At 41.5% G+C, this 20,217-nt stretch overlaps 2 protein-coding genes across 3 annotated transcripts; both read right to left on the reverse strand.

Moving 5' to 3' along the window:
- Positions 1 to 71: 71 nt before the first annotated feature.
- usp47 (ubiquitin specific peptidase 47) lies at positions 72 to 15,966 on the reverse strand. Of its 2 annotated transcripts, none has more exons than XM_088370246.1 (28): positions 15,690 to 15,966; positions 11,971 to 12,165; positions 10,530 to 10,646; positions 10,029 to 10,182; positions 9,848 to 9,944; positions 9,451 to 9,596; positions 9,273 to 9,352; positions 8,463 to 8,612; positions 8,261 to 8,356; positions 8,009 to 8,161; positions 7,673 to 7,831; positions 7,077 to 7,208; positions 6,845 to 6,921; positions 6,690 to 6,745; positions 5,936 to 6,048; positions 5,752 to 5,853; positions 5,471 to 5,678; positions 4,834 to 4,949; positions 4,439 to 4,558; positions 3,483 to 4,293; positions 2,508 to 2,683; positions 2,360 to 2,440; positions 2,168 to 2,283; positions 1,981 to 2,099; positions 1,773 to 1,903; positions 1,606 to 1,653; positions 1,379 to 1,509; positions 72 to 1,111 (listed from the first exon to the last, which is right to left on the reverse strand). In XM_088370246.1, the coding sequence occupies exons 1-28, from the start codon at positions 15,732 to 15,734 to the stop codon at positions 937 to 939; spliced, it is 4,104 nt and encodes a 1,367-aa protein (XP_088226372.1). In that variant the 5' UTR covers positions 15,735 to 15,966; the 3' UTR covers positions 72 to 936. The 2 variants fall into 2 exon arrangements, with proteins under 2 accessions (XP_088226372.1, XP_088226373.1); XM_088370247.1 differs by lacking the exon at positions 15,690 to 15,966 and adding an exon at positions 14,810 to 15,504.
- Positions 15,967 to 16,888: 922 nt separating this feature from the next.
- clec3a (C-type lectin domain family 3, member A) lies at positions 16,889 to 18,780 on the reverse strand. Its single transcript, XM_088371324.1, has 3 exons — positions 18,587 to 18,780; positions 18,421 to 18,501; positions 16,889 to 17,935 (listed from the first exon to the last, which is right to left on the reverse strand). The coding sequence occupies exons 1-3, from the start codon at positions 18,693 to 18,695 to the stop codon at positions 17,538 to 17,540; spliced, it is 588 nt and encodes a 195-aa protein (XP_088227450.1). The 5' UTR covers positions 18,696 to 18,780; the 3' UTR covers positions 16,889 to 17,537.
- Between the last annotated feature and the right edge of the window lie 1,437 nt (positions 18,781 to 20,217).

A 20,217-nucleotide genomic window follows, 5' to 3' on the forward strand; every position in this document is an offset into this window, starting at 1 on the left:
ACGAGTCTCTTGATGTGCGGCGGACCTGAGAGAAAGCTGTCTTAATTTTTAAAGAAAAAAAGAAAAACAGATTATGAAATAAAGCATTTTAATTAACTTCTAAAATCATCTCATACTATTTTCACACAGGATTTTGAATCTCAAAAGAAATAAACACCAACAGAGGAGGAAAAAAAAAAATCAGATATTGGCATTTCTACAATGAACAGCTGGTGGCAGGCCAAGACACACGTGTCCTGGGGAACTTTCTCCACCCTCCGGTGTCCGTTTATCAAGCAGCAGTGGGTTTGAGTGCCAACTACACCTCACGCTGTCAGCTGAAAAATCCCAATGAGGGAGCTCCCATCCTCTCTCAGTATGTCGCACACAAGGGAGCTCAGATAAAGAAATCCACAAAATAATAAAATAAAAAATGCGCATGTGTGTGTGACGTTGCAAAGAATGATTATAAGAGGAAAGTAATTTACAAAATCACGACAGTTGTTATGATCTTTACTTGACATTTTCTAGAGGAGAACCGAAGAGCGCAATGGGACGAAATCTGGCGCAGGTGAAGACGGGCGAGCAAAAAAAAAAAAGATGATAAGCAAAGCTGTGAGCACGTAACGATCTCTGAGGAATTGCTGATGACTCGGACAAATAGAAGGAGACTCACTGGTCACACAAGCCTTGATGATCTTCAAAGATTGAGCCCATTTTTTTCAAAACAGTGTTTGATTCATTTTCTGTCAGGAATAATTGTTCAATTCCCTTTCAACTTTACAGTACAACACAAACTAACAGTGCACAATGGGGTTTCCCAGCTCAGAGTGGCGAGACAGAGCATTTCTACCTCACAACACCGCTTGACGTTCAAGTCTTTTATGATCCGCTCACCTAGAGCTCTCCCAGAGAGTGTCCAGAAGATACGAATGACGCAAAAAGAAGCTGCAGGACTCAATCCTGCCCCGGGTCCTTGGCAGGACCACCGTCTAGGTAGATCTTGAGGGCCTTCTCTTTCCGCGGGGAATAGCTGACCCGATGTCCGGTCTTGAGGAGGCGGCTGCTTTCCTTCTTCATGAGTTCATTGCGCTCATCTTCTGATAGCTCCATTGGTTCCTCTGTGCTGTCCCTGCAAACGCACAGGCACACGGCAATGACACGCGGTCAGGCTACAATTGAAGGACGTTTTCTGTATCCATAAAATGACTTACTTTTTTTTTTCTTTGTTTTGCTTAATTGATTGCGTTGCGTCTGGAAAATGCCTTATTAGTTTATTTTACTGGTAAATTTAATTAAAAATAAGATGTGATCACTTATGTTTTTACTTCTGCCACGGTGAATAAACTTAGAAACGTAAATGCGAATGGTCAGTTTCTTCAAAATTCTGAGATCTTACCTGTAGAAGACCACGGCCCCATCATCACAGATGTACAGGGGCCACATGTTTAACGCAGACACTTTGGGGTTCCAGTCCAAATCTTGATGGATCTCCAGCACAGAAATGTCACAGGGAAACGTTCCTCGACCCTGCACACAGGACATGCAAGGACCTTCGGTTATGAAAAAAAGAAAAAAAGAAAAAGCTAGCAAAGTCAATGATTTAGGAGGAAACATCTCACAAACCTTTGCAAACTCCAGATTATCAAGATGGATACCACTAATTTCACTGAGCTGCAATGGCAAAAAAAAAGGAAAAAGCTATGTTGGACATAGGATGTTCTCTACCATATAATATGTGTGGGAAAAAAAATCCATCAATTGAATTTTGCGGCAGGACAGACTGTAGTAACCTTCTCCTTGAGTTCCTCAACATTGCTGCTCTCCAGAATGACTTCCTGGAAGGAACCCAGCTTCATGGTGCACGGGCTCCACTTTCGGGTCAGGATAGCCAGCTGCGACATGGACTTCATCTTCTCGTGTTCTGAAAAAGTGATCAAAAGGCTCTTCAGTGAGCAGGACAAAAAAATAGTGCATGGTGTTTATTCCTAAAATAATTACCATTGAGGATTTCCAGGAAAACCTCCCAGTTGGAGGAGATGCTGATGTCTTCCTCATAAACATGGTAGTCCAGAAAAACTGTGCCTGGATTCTTCCAAGTCTTTTTCCTGAGACGGACCCTGAGCATGATACAATATATTTTTGTTGGATATGCATGTTCGTCTCCTCATTGGTGTGTGGGCCTTACCGGTCAATGTTGAGGTCAAGCTTGCACTGCTCTCTCAAGAGAGGGAGCAGCTCCTCTTTCGACTGTCTGACAGTCATGCCCTTTGCAAAGACCGTGTCCACAAGAAACTTGCAGGGCTACACAAAACAATTAGAAACCATAATTAGCTCTACTTGCTTGCAACTTCTGTCCTGTTTGTCTTCTCAAGCTCACCTCTTGTTCATTTACTAGTAGTTGATACACTTTTACTCGGTATTCACCCTTTTTAAGGGCCCTCCCAAGTCGGATGGTTATCTGCGGAAAGTTCAACGTGTTACTGAAATCCAACTGAGCGCAATCAATTTTGAAAACGGATCCTGACCTTGTTGTCGTCAGAGAATGACGACAGCGTTTCATTGAGCCGTACGCTTTCAAACTCCTGGTTGTTGGCGTAAACCCGAAACACTTTAAACTGGGACGAGATGACCCCGACATAGGGCTCCAGATTGTGTTTGAAAGCTGCCAACGTTATCCTTTTGTCCACGTGAACCACCAAACCTGGGAAATAGCACAGGAAACAACTCAACGCTGGCAATTCTCTTCTCTCCAAAACACAGTATTGCAGGGGGGAAATAACAATTATTCCACGCTTTTCAAACTGGCAGTTGGGGACAGAATTTTAGTGACAGGTAGCAATTTTGCAGGACTGCTAAAATGTCAACTCGCGAAGCCTGGCAAATGGAATGATTTGTTTCTAAAAACTGCGAAGCCCAACCTGTCAAATACTGAAGGCCGTTTGAATGATAGCTGAAACAAAACGAGGGGGAAAAATGGGAAGTGCACGGTGACTTCTGGGGCACCCATCAGCATTATATGTAGTGTTTGAAGAGCTTTTCATGTTTAATAGTCAGTGTGGCTCATTGCAGTAAGAGGACACTGAACTTTGACATCAATAGGTCATGAGTTCCTTTCTTTGGAGGTTGTTATCTGGATTTATAACCGCATGGGGTATAAAGATAGCAAAGCAATTTAGCGCTGATGACAAAACCAAAAGGATCATAGCGAACCGCTACTTTGGCCCCGGTAATGATGTCAGATAGGACCGACCTTTTTTCTACATTTACAAACAAACTGGGGATCTTATCAAGGGTGACCTATTAGGGCCATCTTGTTGCCTAGATACTATCTTGAAGTACAGTAAGGAGCTTCATTTCGACTATAATAGTACTTTGCTACTAACTGTGGCATCTGTAAGCAATCCGAAAGTTTTTTTTTGGGGGGGGGGGGGGTGATTGCTAGAAAATAATTAAAAAAGATGACAACATAAGTTGTTTCAACGTCATCATACAGTGCATACATTTTTGTGCATTGCAGGCGGAGTCGTCCTGGGAGTAAGGTTCTGTCCTGAAGTACAAGTACTGGGCTTTAATTTTAGTCTTCCCGTTGTCGTCATACTCGCTGTCCGTGCCAGAGTCTTCCTCCGCAGTGTCCCAGGTCTCTTTCTTGCCCTCGCGGGCTTTAGAGCGACGGCTACTAGTGATGCTGTGCGAGTCCAAGCCATTAGCCAGCTGGATGGGAGCGCTGTCTGCATTGCACAGCGTGTCACTACTGTGACTCGAGCTCAGAATGTCGCTGTCCACTGAGCTGGTGCTGCGGTCGTTGTTAACCTCAGAGTCTGAGCGCTCCTCGGAGGCAAAGTGGTTTTCTGGGTCGGACGAGGCACTTCCCCTGCACCCAGGAGTGCCCCCGATCCGGTTTTCTAGATCTCTGTTGTCTGCGGCCACGCAGGGTGAGTTTGAGTCCGCTTCTTGGCTGGGGGATTCGATAAGTTCAAAGTCGCTGGTGTCGGAGCTTTTCTGACTGTCGCTGGTGCTGGATCCCTGCTGCTGCTGCTGCTGCTGCTGCAGGGAGAGGTTCTTTAACTTTTCTGTGCTCTCTTCAAGGATAGCCTCCACTGATTTCCTGTTGCCTTTTGATCCTTCAAATGCCACATCTGAGTCACTGCCAACCTTTTGGCAAATAGTTCTGCTGGCCAAAGTGCCGGGGGACTGTTCAGGTAGCAAGACCAGTAATCGAATAGTATTCCCGTGGCGATCTAACAGCTTCCACAGCAACGAGTCAGTGAAGGCGACCTGATGGTCAGTTGACTCTGAACTCTCCACAAAAATCTAACAGAACATAAAATGCAAAAGACAGGGTGAGAGGGTCGCAATCAATGTTTTCTTGTGTTCACGGTACTTTGTCAGCCAACCCCTAAAACACTACATGATAAAATGTGATCTTGTAAGACAGAATTCAAATAAATCCACAGACCTTGTTACTCCTGAAAAACCCTTCCGCTTTCAGTGTCTTGTTTGGAACATACAGGAGCCGCAGGTCATTGTAGCAACGCTCCAGAACCACGCGCATTGATTCTGCTGATAGCCCTGTAGCCTGAAGGACACATATGATGTCGATAACTACCAGGAACCGGTTTGTTTAAGGCAACAAATTGAAGGACCCATGATTAGACTAGGCCTAAAGCTACTGGATATTTTTAAAACAATTATCCTTCACATTATTGCATTAATTAATCAAACAAAAAATGAAAATGCATTATTGTGCATTAATCTGCAGATTTTGCTTTATTTTTTTTTTTAATCAAATTATTTATTCATTCACACAATTATTTTTTTCAGCCCTGGAAGTAATAGAGATGAAAAGTAAACCTGTGCAATAAGTTGCTTGAATTCAGTGATGGTCTGGTTCAGGTAAGCCCGAACACTGATGGGAGGGGCGATGGTTTCGGTTTTCAGATCCACAACATGAACCTTCACCATCACCTCTGTGGGAAAACGACAATACATCCACACATTTAATCAAGTGACAAGGACAATACAATACTCAATGCGCCCTTTGCTATGGTCAAGGGCATGATGATTTTAATATTCTACCACTCAAAGTTTTGGGGGTCACAAAAAAACGATTTGAAAGAAAAGCAGTGTACAGTGGATGAATAAAAGTCTACACACACCTGTACAAATGACATTTTCCCCAAACATAGGACGCGTGACTATTACTTTGCTTCATCAGACCTAAACACACTTTCCCACATGTATTTGTGAGAATTTAAATGTATTTTTGCAATGATTTGAAACCAGGGTTAAACCATACCTACAGTGAAGCATATTGGCAGCATCATGCTTGCTGCAGCGCAAAAAAAAAATTTAGACTTGCGCAAAAAAGAAAAATAAATAATACATAAGGAAAAGTCCACAAGAACATCTGAACATTATTTGCCATTAATCAAAGGCTTTTTTTTGACAGTAGTGTATGCAAGTGTCTCAGTAAGAGCAGGTTCCCCACCTCCCGGTTTGTAAGGCAGGAACACTTGCTCTGGCCGGCGGGTCTCCAGCAGCAAGTCGAACATGTAAGAGGATTTGACACCTCCGAGCAGAAGGCCCATGGGTGTGTCCTCCTCGCCCTCGTAGGAGCGCTCCAGGTACTCGTGGAATTCATCGTACTTCACCAGGCGACAGCAGTCCAAGTGGACCGCTTCCTCCAGCTCCATCAACTTCAAACACAGTACATGATCAACGTGGATCCATCACACCTTTTTCCTGTTCAAGGACTGTAAACAAACAAACCTTATAGGCCATTTCTGTGGCTTCCCGAAGAGTTTTGTCCTTGTGCACCTCCAGCTTGCTCTCTACCATCATTTTTGAAGGGTGCATACAGAAAAGCTTGATCTAAAATAAGGAATATAAGTTAAAAAACAAAGAAGCAATACATCATAGGATTCGTACACAGACATTGAATCAAGTCAGCTACCTTGCAAGTGTTTCGCTCAATCTCTCTCTGTTTCTTCTCCTGCTCTTCGGACTCTTTCTCTTTCTGAACCAAACTCTTCAAGTGTTCTGGGAAGTCATCCATAGCTAAATACTCTTCAGACAGGAGACATGTAAAGTTTTGATTAGAGGGCAATGAAAACAGCAGGCATTGTCACAACACACTTTAGTTTATGCATTTCAGACACCAGCTTCCAGTTAGAGGCTGAAAGGGTGAAGAATTCTAAGTCTTGAGGATTAGAAACAAACAGCAGCGGAAACTATGCTTCTAAGTATGTCACACAAGTCTAACAAATATGTGTACTAACGATAAAAGCATTCTTCATTCTTGTGGCACCTTACTCGGTATTCTTGTCAAAGTGCGGGTCAAACTACATGAGGGTAGTGACTGCTCTCTTTTCATATGGCCTAAATAACAAATCCTTTACTCTTTGGACTTCTCTTTCATTTTCACTTTGACAGCCTGACTGCTTCAACATGTGATTTTCCTTGAGTGGTGAAACGAGTTTGCGCGTCTCCTTTTATCTGACACATTGCCCTCTCAGGTTCACAGTGAGTTGTGTGTGCGTGACAAGTTGATGTTGTCAGATGTGCTACTCTTGTTGCACGGTACCGTGTGAATCCGTATGTTCTACAACTTCTTTACAAGTTAGTCTTTTGTATCAACACTGGCTGAAGAAGAAGCTACAATAATTTCACTGATAACATGGATCACTGTAAATGAAGAAAATCCTTACTTGCATTCCTTGAGGGATCCTTCAATCTATAAATCAGCATATAAGCATTTGTAGAGCTGTTGGAGAAAAAAAAAACACTCACATTAACAAGGAAATGCTACTCATCTTCACAAAAGTAAAAACACAGCAAAGTAGAGCTCATATACAAATGCAACCTTGCAAAGGCACTGGAATAATATCCTCTGCTCCCCGAGGACCCCCCATAAGTCTTTCTGATGTCCTCCTGGGTGATCTATCCAAAAAAAAAAAACATATCAAGCAGGCGTGAAGAGATATGACAATGGTGATGATCAGTCGCTGAGAAAAAGATCACGGGGGAAAATATGACACGATGAAGCTCTCATTTTAATCATGATGACAAGGAAACTCCCAATGGTTCATACTGACCTTGCTAACATGCTGGTCATTGAAACTGTACCACTGGCCGTCAGTGAAGGATTTGATGCAGGCATAGTAGTGCCCGCCTGCGGCGCTTCCCGAATGGACCATGACGGAGAACAGCTCAAAGCTCGGCAAACTCTGACAAAAAGGGTCGGAAATGTTTTTGCTCAGAGTGAATAATAGCAATAAAGACTGAATAAAATTTTTTAAAAAAGGGGGGGGGGGGGGGGGGGGTTACTAACACAATGCGAACCACTGACAGGCTAACAAATAGCAGTATATACCATTAAATAAATGGTGCAGCGAGATATGCAGAAAGATGGTACAATAATACTCACAATAATACTCTTTCTACGCAAAAAATAACGTATTACTGCAGTTTCGCCGTGATGCCCTTTCTGTATGTATTTTCAGCAAATCTACCGATTATTTGCATGTGTGTGTGTGTGTGTGTGTGTGTGTGACATGGCCCTCTTGGAGGCCAAGGTGTTTTTGAGTAATATTTGTTACATTTGAGTGAAAATTTTTTTTATCAATATTTAATTAGAAACAGAAAACACATTTTCATCCAAATTGACTCTTCATATTTGTTAAGCAATTACCTTTTGCTTTAAGACCCTCTCTGCGCTGGCAGTGCTGTCCAGGCAAATGCCCTCGTCCACACAATCTTCAGTGGAGAAATCATTGCTCATCTGGTCACTGTGGCAACTGCCTTCATTCTCTGCTCCACTATCAGTGCAGCTTTCTGTCTGAGGGGACTTCTACAGATGCCGTTTGAACAGATCACAAAAAAAAAAAGGAATTTGAATGGAAAATAGCTCAAGTACTCAACTACAATAATCATGATTGACTCAAGGAAAAATCAGTTGTTGCTGCAACAGGGCAGCCCGCGGCCAGTGACTCATCAACATACATGTTCCCACAGTAATTGCTCTCACCTCATCCTCCACATCAATGAATGGACTCATGTCAAGTTCCTCGGGGAAAGTCATACTGTCATTGAGTTTGATGCGATGCATAGTGGTATAGTCAAAATCAAATCGCTTCAGCTGCAGCGTCAGCAGGTAAGGAAAATGCAGAAACCTCAAACCCTGTAACGAAATAAGTGATGTGAGGAATAACGGAATCCTCAGAAGGGCTCTTCTGTATTTTGCATATAGATTGTGCAAACTCATTGACAGTGAGCTCACCTTCCGGGCATCACATTTCTTTTTGCAACGTTCGCAAAAGTACTGGTTGGGCCCATCTAGAGTTTCGGGCTGGATAAATGCCTGCAATGCTTCCTCCTGGAGCACCAAAATGAAATTCAATTTTATTCAAACTAGCACTCCCGTGACACCATGGTGTGAAAAGGAGGGAGGGGGTTGGGGGTGACCATAGAGCAAAACATACCACACTGCCATAGGCTTGACTCGCCCCAAATGGTCTTATTACAAGAGGGATATCAAGGTAAGTGTCAATCCTCCAGCTCTCGTAGCCACACTCCAAACAGCGGACGTAATCCTTGAGTTTCCCCTGGTACAACTGGTTGATCAGGTCCGCCTGAAGAGAGGAACGCAGCCAGGCTTCATTCACTGATATGATTCATAGTAAAAGTCCAACTTGCAAAGAAATTGAAGAGATAGTCATTCTACAAAGTCATTGACATTTCACAAATTATTAACAGCATTTGTTTGGTCCATGACAGGAGCAGTCACAGCTTTTTGACATTTCTATGAAGCTGGTAGATGTCAGCATGCCATTTTTTCTCTCTTTGGAGGGAAATAATGCACCACCAGCTACAATAGCTGCCACATAATGTAATAGTAAAATAAAACTGCTGCACTCGCAGAGGTCAGAATTTTTCCAGTCATCTATTTGTGGATATTTACAGAACACACTTAAAAGGTATTTTCAAACATGGCTTTACAGGGGTAAGCTAGGACATACTTCATCCCAACAGGATGGAGAAATGATCTATCAAAAAAAGTCTCCCACGGGATAAATAATGAGTCAGTCGTATTGTTTTCAATGAATGGCAAACAAGTTTATTTGTCTCATGTGCAGCCTTGTGGTCTGCACAGCCAGAGGCCTAAGTCGTTGCAATCCTGCCCAGTCCATAATCTTAGAAGAAAAAGTGTCAAACCCTCCCTTTTCGCACAAATAAAGCCTTTTGTTGCCTTTGTGATGTGGGGCTGATTTTCTGTTTGTGCTTTCTCCCACCTGTTCTGTCTGCTTCCACTTTTGCTCCAGGGCATCAAACATGACCCTGCAAAGTTCCTGCACATCATGTTGTTGCCAAGCTGGGATAAAAATAAAAACAAAAGGGTAAATCCCACAGCATGTGATGTTTCCTCCTCACGCAAATTCATTCCTACTGTGAAAGAGCATGAACATTTACCTTCACTACTGTCCCATCCAAAGCTTCGCGTCACATCGGTGGTCTCAATGGCGCGTTTCTTACTCGTCTGGAGAAGAACAAAGAGTCTTTGCAGCTGGTAGGGAATGCTCGTGACTGGGTCCTCTTCAGATTCCTCAAACTCCCAGCTGAAGTGTCCAACAATAGCAAATGTTTTAAAAGTTTACAGAAAACTTTATGGCTTTGACTACAGTATTGCTCCGCATTAATCTTAATTCAGCATTCACCGCCTCCTAAAGGCACATGTGCGTTGTTATTGCTTATTTGTGTTGAAATTAGTTTACAATGTGTTTTGTGTTAATAAAGTATTTTAATTTTCTATCAACCTGGACCCATATCACCTGCGATAAACAGGGGTTGACTTCAAATCTTTACTTACTTGTACAGTGCATTTCTGAACTCCGGGGTCATGAACAGTGTTTGTAAGAGACTGTTCAAATAGCAGGTCATTGCTTGGTTGACCAAACCCACGTAACCTAAAATAGGAGAGAGAGCAAACTAAGAAGACTGCTGTGCTTGCAGGAAAAACATGCCACATTTTACAAATGACAAGGCCTCACCCGTATCAGATTTGCTGAGGATGGAGGTGTAAGAGTAAGTGGGGGTACTGCAATCTCCACTGCAGCCAATGGTGCCGTCTCGGGGCAGGGGCCCAATGAAGCGTTCCTGGGAGCTATCATCCAGTCCACTGCTATCCGCTGCGGCAGACTCATCCTAAACACATGGAAAAACAGAGACACAAATTAAGTTTTTGCAGTAAGTAAAAACAGTATAGCGCGAGTCATCCCACCAACAGTTAAAACTTCTGAACCTGGTCCAAAGACACAAGCATTGATCACAACATCAACCCCGCAGGTTTGTATGGTAAACATGGGGCATGATGGTTGCATTACCTCATTCACCTCTCGTCTTACCCGATGTACCCATCACTTTAGAATAGAGTCATTCGAGACTAAGGAGGCAAATTTCCATTGCTCCTAAGTCCAACCTTTACACTCACTAGCAAACTGAAGTGCCAAGCCAAGCATTTTGATTGATTACATTGTCTGTGCATCACTCACCGAAGTAACATGTGGTTGTTCTCCATCTTTGTCTGTTAGCTGGAGGAAATTCCTCTTCCCACCAGGTTCAAACCCAGAATCCAGAAGCGACACTTCTCCACTGTGCTCGAGGGGTGTCTAGAGGTACAAAAGGGAAGGTAGTAGATTAAAATATCAGTCTTTTACAGTAACTTGTGTTTTCTCTCCTGCAGGGGTTTTGGTTTGGATCGTATTCATATGTGCTGTAAATTGCAGTTCACCGCAACAGCAAGCAGCCCATGTTTGTCATTTGTGCTCGTGTTTTACTTATGCAAATATGCTTGTTCATGCTATTGATGAGCCGCATGTGAATGTGACTTGTTTGTGCTGAATAATAATTTAACAACTGAGTACACAGTACAGTGATTTATGTAACTCAGATTTGTGTTTGTGCACATTCTATGTGTAGAGTTCTTTATGGTCCCATTAGTTTCAGGTGAGCACAGTCTACTAGGGCTAGATCGGAGGAAAAGATGAATCGGCAAAATCAACTGCAATAATTAAATTTGCCACTGTACATGTTAACTGCAAATGCACTCGCTCACTGGGGAAGGGGAAAAACAACGTCCAAGGTTTGGAGGTGACGTAAAAGATACTATAATAAAGTTTTATGTAACTTCTGCAAAGCGGAGCTGGCAAAGTGGGTGCTGGGCTGTGTAGCTTCGATTAATTGATTAAAAGAGTATTTGCTAGTTCCAGTTCCAGTGCATAAGAAAGTGTGCCTTCTTGTGTTGTGTGACAAAATGATTCCATTCATGTGCAAATTAAATCATTTCAAGATGCTTGTAACCCTGAAACGCAAGTCAATAGTCAGGACCACTGTAAACCTAAGACTCTCGATACACAGTCAAACATTATTTCCCACTGAAATTATTTTTTGCATTCATGAGAACGAATGAAGTAAAATAGCTTGAAGCTAACATGGCACATTTTCCTCCTGATGGCCATGCAGAGTCCGAGCAAGCAGAGAGAGCTGCAGGGGAATCATAGCGTATCTTAATCCACTGACCTACTCAGTGAGATAACAAGAGGTTACAGCACCTAAGGCTTTGCCTTAGGTCAGCAGGGGGATTAGTTTAGCTTGGGCTCCTTTAAGAAAAGGGCCAGTCAGTATGTACACAAAGGAGCACATACTACCCTCCTTCAAAATTCTTCACCATAAGCAAATACAAGCAGTCAAATTGGGTAAAACTCCTGCACTAAGTTTGATTTGTACAACTGAACAAAACAATGTCCAGATCCACTATGGAATCAAACTTTTAGGCCATGTGTGATTTTTCAAACACTGCCTTCCCAGAGTCCAGATACAGCACAGCCTCAAGAGAACATATTTCACGAGACTAAGTAAATGGTAAAGAAAATTCTTGTACGACAAGTGAAGTGATTATAATTGTGTGATGTGTCACTAGAAGAATTTCCCAACCATGTCTTGTGGGTTTCCCCAGACGAGTTCAAAGGAGCCGTTGACATATCCTGCTTTGTGGGCAACATCTTCGTAGAGTTTGGAGAGGGCGGTGGAGCCTGGCAGATTGAAGGTCAATCGCTCGTTGACTGTTTTGACACAGGTGACGTCCTGGATTATGCAAAGCACTCTGGGTTCGTCTGCGGCTTTTTGGATCTGCAATACAAGACAACAAGAAGGCGGTCAGCATGACTGGACTATTTTCCATCCTGTGTTGAATGTGCTAAAAGCTGATGAAAGTTTGAACTTTATTAGTTGTGCAATGTTTGTTCAACATGAGTCAGAACACACCTCACGTCATGCCGTGTTACGGGTCAAACTGACTTAATACAAGTTGAGTGACATTTCTGGAAAAACGTGCAGCAGATTTTCCACCCAGATTCGAATGATTCCTTGGAACGGAGAGGACAGCTTTGAAGTGTGTTTTTTTTTGTTTTTTTTTACACATTTGCATGTTATTTGAGATGGCTGATGTTTCCCAAAAGTCTAAAATATTTGACTTTGCACAGATTTCGTCACCAGGATCGGCTTGGCAGAGATCGGCTCCAAAATCCTGAACAAGGTGGTAGAGAGAAGGTCTACGGGAAGTGATGTCATCATGATGCACAGAGCACAATATTCGTCAGCACAATGTTTGCTCACACTCGAGTAGGACGACGATAGCACACTTTGGTGGAATGTAGAGGCTGCTACGCAACTGCTTGCCCGGGAAGTCTTGTAAATCACAACGGACAGGTGACATGCAAAAGCTCGCCTCTGCTTGGTTACAGGCTTAACAGCAATTTGTTTAACTGCTACCCAAGAGGATCGACTGAAGCGGGTCTTTTTCATAACAATTCAATGAATCTGCTTAAACGGAACAATCTCAAATTATATGATAATCAAGTAAAAATGTAAATACAAAAAAATGTCTTGCGTATTGTCCTAGACTTGGCTCGACAGAAGTACAACTTATCTCTCAGTATCCAGGCAGGCGGCCATTATTGTAGGATCATATAGAAACTAGTAGTAGCATGCTTCAACAAGAGAATTGGTCATTCAATGTACATCTTGACTTTTTACAAATCTGCAAAACCTCATGGATTGTTGCACTATCCTCATGCAACTGGCTACCAACATGCTGCCAATGAGCGTTTTGCACTGCACACGCAAAATGCAAGGCACTGCTACCTGAGAAATCCTCTTCATCTCATCAAAAAGACTCTGTCTGCACCTCCAAGATGTATCCTAATAATATGGAACAACATGGATGACTTGTAAGTCCAGACTTACTACTAAAAACATACTGGACTTTCGCTCGGGAAAAGAGTGACTTCTTCAAGGAACAATGAGAGTGACATTCATCTTTATCATGGGTTTTGTAATCAAGGCAAAATGCGAGCAACGTGTTCTATAAAGGAGCCACAGCTGACATCACACAAGTGTATTATGAGATTAAAGGTTATTTTTAACATGGATATAATCACCGGGTGCCAACATGACACACACACGTAACGTAGCACAAACAACAACAACTTTTTTTATTTTATTTATGGCTATACTTCAAAGAGCAGCAAAGATAATATTAGTAGACAGACATAGCACTACACGCCATTTATGAGATGCAGCAAAATACTAAAACAACAGAAAAGCAACGAAAGTCAACAAGTGAATGATACTTTAACGCAGCCATATTCTAGCTGATATTTGTTATCAAACAAAGGCAATGAAAAAATTCCAGTAACACTTTTGTGTGTGTGCAAAAGTAAACATTTAAATGTGAAAGTGAAAAGCGTGTGCAGCGGGTGACATGGGACACAAGTTGCAAAATCTGAAGTCGGTTGGTCACGTTCCAATTGGCATAACATCATGCTACAGATATGTAAATTGCATCAGACATATGAGCAAGACAGACTTCATGTCTCCAAATTGGGATAAAAAAAAAAAAAAAAAAATTCTTGTAATAAAAATAAAGATGTTTGTTTCGCCGAAGTTTACCATTTTTCCTCTTATAGGCCATCAGATGTTTGATAAAAGGCAAATTTAATTTTTTATGATTATGTAAGTTTAATATGTTTAGTTTGACTGGTAGTCACAATACCCAGCTTCGCGCATCTTTTTGAAAAGTGGTTCACTATCTGGCAACCCGTGGCTTGTTGTGAAGTGACTTGAGTCATCTATCGCTTGTATCTCAAATTTTAGCTCGCAAGTCAAAGCAAAAAGATTGGATTAGCAACAGCCCTGACCTCTAAACCTTATAAATTGGTCAATTGTGTGTCAAGGTACTACTCTACTACATTATTACGATGATGAACGGTAATATTATTAAGGACACATGCTAGATAACTTGTGTTTTATCCGCGGCGTTATCTGGGGTGCCCAAATCTGGATCATTATCAGGCTTAATTACTGTTAATGTGATCCATTTATTTTGGTTCATCAGACTTGGACCTCCTGTGCTTTTAATCCAACATTTGACTCCATTTCACCAATCAAAACGGTAACAGAAAGTCAGATGCTCACACACAACCTCAGTCGTGCTACACAGGACCAATGTTAGTAGTGCGAGTAATTTACGTGATGCACGTCATGATTTATAAAAATTTGCAGTAATCCCTCGTTTAACGCAGGGAATATGTGGCAGACCATCCCGCTTGATGCACTGAACCCACACAAAGTGAACCATGATAACACAAGGAACAAATGTATTTCATTATTACTCAGAAGTTGTGAATTCCTACTTTTTGTCTGTCAAGTACGGTCTGATTTGACAAATTAAATCAAAAGTTAACAGTGAGACCTTTTATTTTTACACACCCACCTATGGGGACTGCTGATACTGCCTCCTAAATATAGTTGTCTTTTTTAAAAGTTGAAGATTCCTCTTCTTCTGTTACTCAAGATATTAATAGAGGGACAACTTTTTACTTTCACTAGAGTCGAAGTATGTTAAAGCAAGAGGACTTTTGACAACATTATTTGCTTCACCACCCCACCTCTGGCAAAAGGACAGCTGATCGTCATCGATTGATCCTGCAGGATTGCTTTGGGAAACACTTTGATCATGCAAAATGCATAAAGATCACGTTTGTGAGCGCGTATTCTGAAGAGTGACGGTGTCAATTTTTTAACCCGTATTGAGCATCTGACACACCTTGTAGAACAGAAAGCTAAAACTCCATTTCAAAACACGCCCCAACATGACAATAAAATATTCTGTACCGTATCAAACGTATCGAAACACATTTCTTACATTTGGAGTGAACGCATTCAAGCAAAGTAGAGAGGTTGCCAATGTTTGGACTTATTAGACGACTAGCTTGACAGCGAGCTGCAGCTACTTGGAAGTTGACGAAATATTATTTGGCCATATCGTGTCAACAAAAAAACGTCGTGGCTGTCACGCATTCCGATTCACAGGTTAATCATTTAAATGACTCTAAAGATCCAGTTTAGTTACGAGAGATCACTTATCTTCAATGTAGTGGCGTCAACGCCAATGTTTTAGTTAGCCATGTCACGATAGGCCGTCCAAGTCATGTTTGGAGGCTAACAGCTAGCAGCTAAGTTAGCCTCTAAACAACAACAAGCTGCTTTTAACACGTTGACATCACGCACATGTATTCTGGCATTCTGGGTGTAAAGTAAAGATGACAGGTTAATTGTGCAATCCGAGCTGAGTTCGGATCGGATCGGCTCACCTCTTTGGAAACGAACTGGTTCTCCTCGCTGGACACCATTTCCATTTGTGCGACACTTTAGTCAAGCCAAACCCGGACAAGGATGTCAGCAAAATAACTTTGCACGCGTCAGTGGCAGCATGATTCGTGTCCTGTTTTGACTTTTTCCCAAGCTTGCGGAGCCGAGTCACACTTGTCCAAACTTGTAGGCTTATCAAAGTGGTAAGAAGCGCTTTTGTCACTCCCCAAAGCGGCAGCAGTGCTATTGAGGAAAAATGGCCGGTGTGCTCCTGCGCGAGACTTCGTTCAGAGATCTCTGACGTCACTCGCGTGACGTACACACGCTTGTGTTGCTTGTGCTTCGTACCACTCCAGTCAACATTTTTAATCACGTTTATTTGAAACGTTTTGTGTGCTTAAAGATATATAAAATGCAATTACGAATTTTAATGACATATGTCAACTGTAATTCTCCGAATTCACCACTGGGTAGCGCAACTGCACCCTCACTGTTCTATCCCAGGCGTCTCATTGGACTGAATGCAGTACTGCAAAATGAGGTTCCTGAGCCAAGTGTGGCTCTTTCATCCATTTGATGTGGCTCTTTGTGACTATAACTCAACTTTATTTATGGAGCAATATAAAAACAAGCACAAACAAAGGCCGATAAAACAATCAAATTGACAGCTGACATGCACAGTCCACATGCAATAAAACGAGGCAGGTGGATAATTTTACATTGGCTTTAATTTCATCAATACATGGAGGACTCAAAACACCCAATTTGCATTAGAAAAATCTCACTGCACACCACCAAACAAAAAAGTCACAGAATCATCCGAGAATGATCTTATCTCGATTTAATCATAAATTTATTTATACTCGGTGTGAAATGCAGGCCTGATAAGTTGAACACAAAGTTGAAGGACTCAGAGGAATACGTGACTCATTCTTTTTTATGAATGTTTTATTCATATGCCAGGTTTATTATACCATACCGTCCGCCATCGAATGGAAGATTTTTCTACCTGTCAGTAATTACTACATTAGTAATGGGCAAATGAAACTTTTGTGTAATACTGAGATGCTTGGGAAAATTGTTTTGAAAATGAGTTTCATTACTTGAAGCAACAGTTACAGTGATCTCTCCTGGTGAAAAGCAAGATTGCAGTAGTTTAAAACATTGTTTTGAAAAATCTTTGACCCGCACACTGAATATGTTTCATTTACAAATATAGACGAATTTGTGTATTGTATTGATGAGAGACTTCTACAAAGAAATGTCAGTTCACAATTGAAGACACACAACACAAACAAGGCTACACAATGTTGTGGAGTGATCTAATTAACTTTTTGAACTCGTGACCCTCATGTTTGTTTATCCTTGACAGAAGGCTTGAAATAGTTAGCACTAAGCATTCTCCGATACATACAGACTGTTCAATGTGGACAAGCAGTTCATTCTATTTTTTGTATAGTGTATAGTCAAGTTTTTCATCACATTTGTTCATAAAATGTGTACTGGTCTATGTCTTGGTGGCCCAACCCTGTAATAAATATCCGGAACAATCAATCTTACAGGGCGTAACAAGTTAGCGTTCAGAGATTTCCGTACCAAAATACAGACAATTCGTAACATTTGATAGCTCTGACTACAATACTGTAGGCTACCGTTTTTCTAATTTTAAAAAAAAGTTATAAAACATTACCAGTATTACAAGCATACTCAGGGTGAAATAAAGTCACAGTGCAGATTTTGTCAATTTGAGGGGATTAAATTTGTCTTACGGACAGCCACTATTCGAGGAAATACTGTAATACTATCTTTGGCTTTCACCCCTTGACCTGCATAGGAGAGCATCAACGTCTTTAGGGAATGACATATTCACAAATGTACTTCTTCAAACTGCGACACACCTCGTCATACCACTTGCCCTGTGCGGCCACTGAAAGAGAGACACAACTCTCCCGCTTGCTTCCTGTGGGCTGCTTCTTGGAGCGGTCCCAGTTGAGGTAGCTGACAGGTTGACTATTGACGTCAACATACTGGCCTTCCTTCACTATGTCTGCCACGCCGATCCAGAAGTCCTTGGAGCCAGGGGAGCTCCTCTTTGCATAGTCTCGAAGGTCATTGTTCTCCATCGCGTCTCGCGGGGTTGCAAGAGTTCCTCCTTGTGCGATGCAGTCTTCATTAGCCTCGTGGTAGTGTTTGGGTTCCTCAACTGTGAGATAGCACTTCCTGTGAACTTTGATGCCTCTGAGGCACACTGAGAAAAGAGACACTATATTTTATTGATTGTATCAAAATGTAAGTTCCCCAGCCAATTGCTTGTGTAATGGTAATCTTTGTGAGGCACACTGTCCGCCTCACCATACTCTTTATATGCATTTTAATGTCATCAACCAAATTAAATACATGACACAAATATTAATCACATTAGCTTGACAATGGAAAATATGAATGCATATTAAGTGTCGAAAAATATTACAGCGAGTATTTAAAAAAAAGACTACCTCAACCCACTTAGTGAGGGATTGCGCGATCTGAAACACGGGTTGCCTGCAGCTTGTTTGGATTTTACAAGAAAATAAATATACAACACACCAGAGGGTTAAAATAGAAACATAATTTCATTTCTTCATTATGTGTTATTAATTCCCAGACTGCACATCCTTGAACAGAACAAAACGAAACAAACTTCAGGCTTAAAATGAACAGACCCAATCAGTATTTTGGGGAGAGTAATGGTACCTGTCTGCAAAGCCTGCATCTCTTTAAGCAAATTCACCTCCCGCCACAACTTCTCCAGCTGGCCCTTCACATCATCGTCCTCTGCAGGTCCCCATAGAAGAAGAAAATATTATGTGAGGTCAGGATGTTTTTTTGTGATTGTAGTCTGATGTGTGATCATGGTTACCCGTTGCTCGAGGCGATACGGCCTTCCTTATGCGAGGCGGGCGTCCGGAGCTGGAGTGAAGCAAAGAAAAGCACAGTGCGACAAAAACGGGTAGGCCCAGACGTGCCATGCTGGAGGCTGCTCACACTGCTACACCTTGTGCTGCCGTGAAAGGAGTCGAAAAGTCTGAGGACGGACCGGTATATACTAGCTCTCTGTGCACTGCCACTGCATTTGGCCCACATGATGTTTTTTTTCCAAACACAAGGAGGAGGTATATTGGAGATATTGGGGTGGAGGGACAAATAATGTCTTGCTTGTGTTGGGATTTGTGAGAAATATTGACTTGGGACACGGTGCACTGAGCAGTGTGTCCTTTCATTTGACAAACTGGAAACATTTTTGACTCTTTGGCACTTCCTTTCTCTGCCACATTTGGATGTGCAATGGTTGCTTTTGACAAGTAACGAGTGTCACAGTCAACTTGTTAGAACACACAAAAATGAAATGTTTGACATAAGCAAGCTTGTTGGTTGGTGGAGCTGTTTTTTTTTGGTCAAAATGTCTTTAATAGACTAAGCCATATATTATGATCAGATTGTGCATTGCTGGTGGTGGCCCAAAATTTAAATAAATAAATAAAATAAGATACATTTATAAATAAATAACTAAATAAATATTTTTCTGTCATTTTATGTATAACGTTAAAAAAAAAGAAACACTTTGTGTCAACGATGCCCCAGGAATATTTAATTGGCCTCAGCATCACAAGCAACAACCACAGAGTTGGGAAGCAACTATGATACAAGGACATCAAGATTATTTTGCTTCAGGGAAAGCCAGATGGAAACCAAGCTAATCCTAAATATAAAGACAGCAAGCACGCTGGGAAGCAACAGTTATCTTGTTAAAAGGTTTTTTACCTTTTAACAAGATAATTTTTTTAACTGTGCAAGGCAGGATTTTTATTCAGTTTTTCTTCTTCTTACTTCAAATTATTCTTTGCCGTCAGTGTGTTTCTCATTAATGTGTGTCTGGCAAAAGTCTCTCTCATTCAAGATAAGACCGCCACTGCCTACATAGACTTAATCCATGTTTTAATTACATTTTTTTTAAAAAGTATTCAATTCCTCAAAAAAGGTTGTACTGCATAACATTTTCTCGTATATACAATATTTTTGTTGTATTTTTTCATTGTTGTTTTTATTTATTTCTCCACTGTGCGGGTTTATCTTACACTGTTGTAGCACTGGAATTTCTCCTCTGTGGATCATTAAAGTATTATTTTATTTGATCCTACTTTAACGACATGCATCTATGCAGTGATAAAACAGCTCTTTGTTTTACACCAGGCATAATTTTTGATACAGATCTTGTAGTAGCTTTCAATGTGTACATGTACTGAATATTATGGCAATTGAGCCTGTACTGGGCACACACTGGATTGATACTGATGAATACTTTATTTTATTTAGCCATCCATGCATTTACCAGAGCATTAGGGTCAAGGGTGAACGAGCTTGAGCCAATCCCAGCTGACTTTGGGTACACCATGGACTGGTTGGTCCACAGTCAATCAGGGAACATTTCAGCAAACAACGATTATAGACTAGAAAAATGAGCCAATACCCTTCGACTGTGAGCATAAATGA

This window comes from Syngnathus floridae, chromosome 3 (genome assembly GCF_059516105.1).
Source record: "Syngnathus floridae isolate MCC-2025c chromosome 3, RoL_Sflo_1.0, whole genome shotgun sequence".
Classification (NCBI taxonomy): domain Eukaryota; kingdom Metazoa; phylum Chordata; class Actinopteri; order Syngnathiformes; family Syngnathidae; genus Syngnathus; species Syngnathus floridae.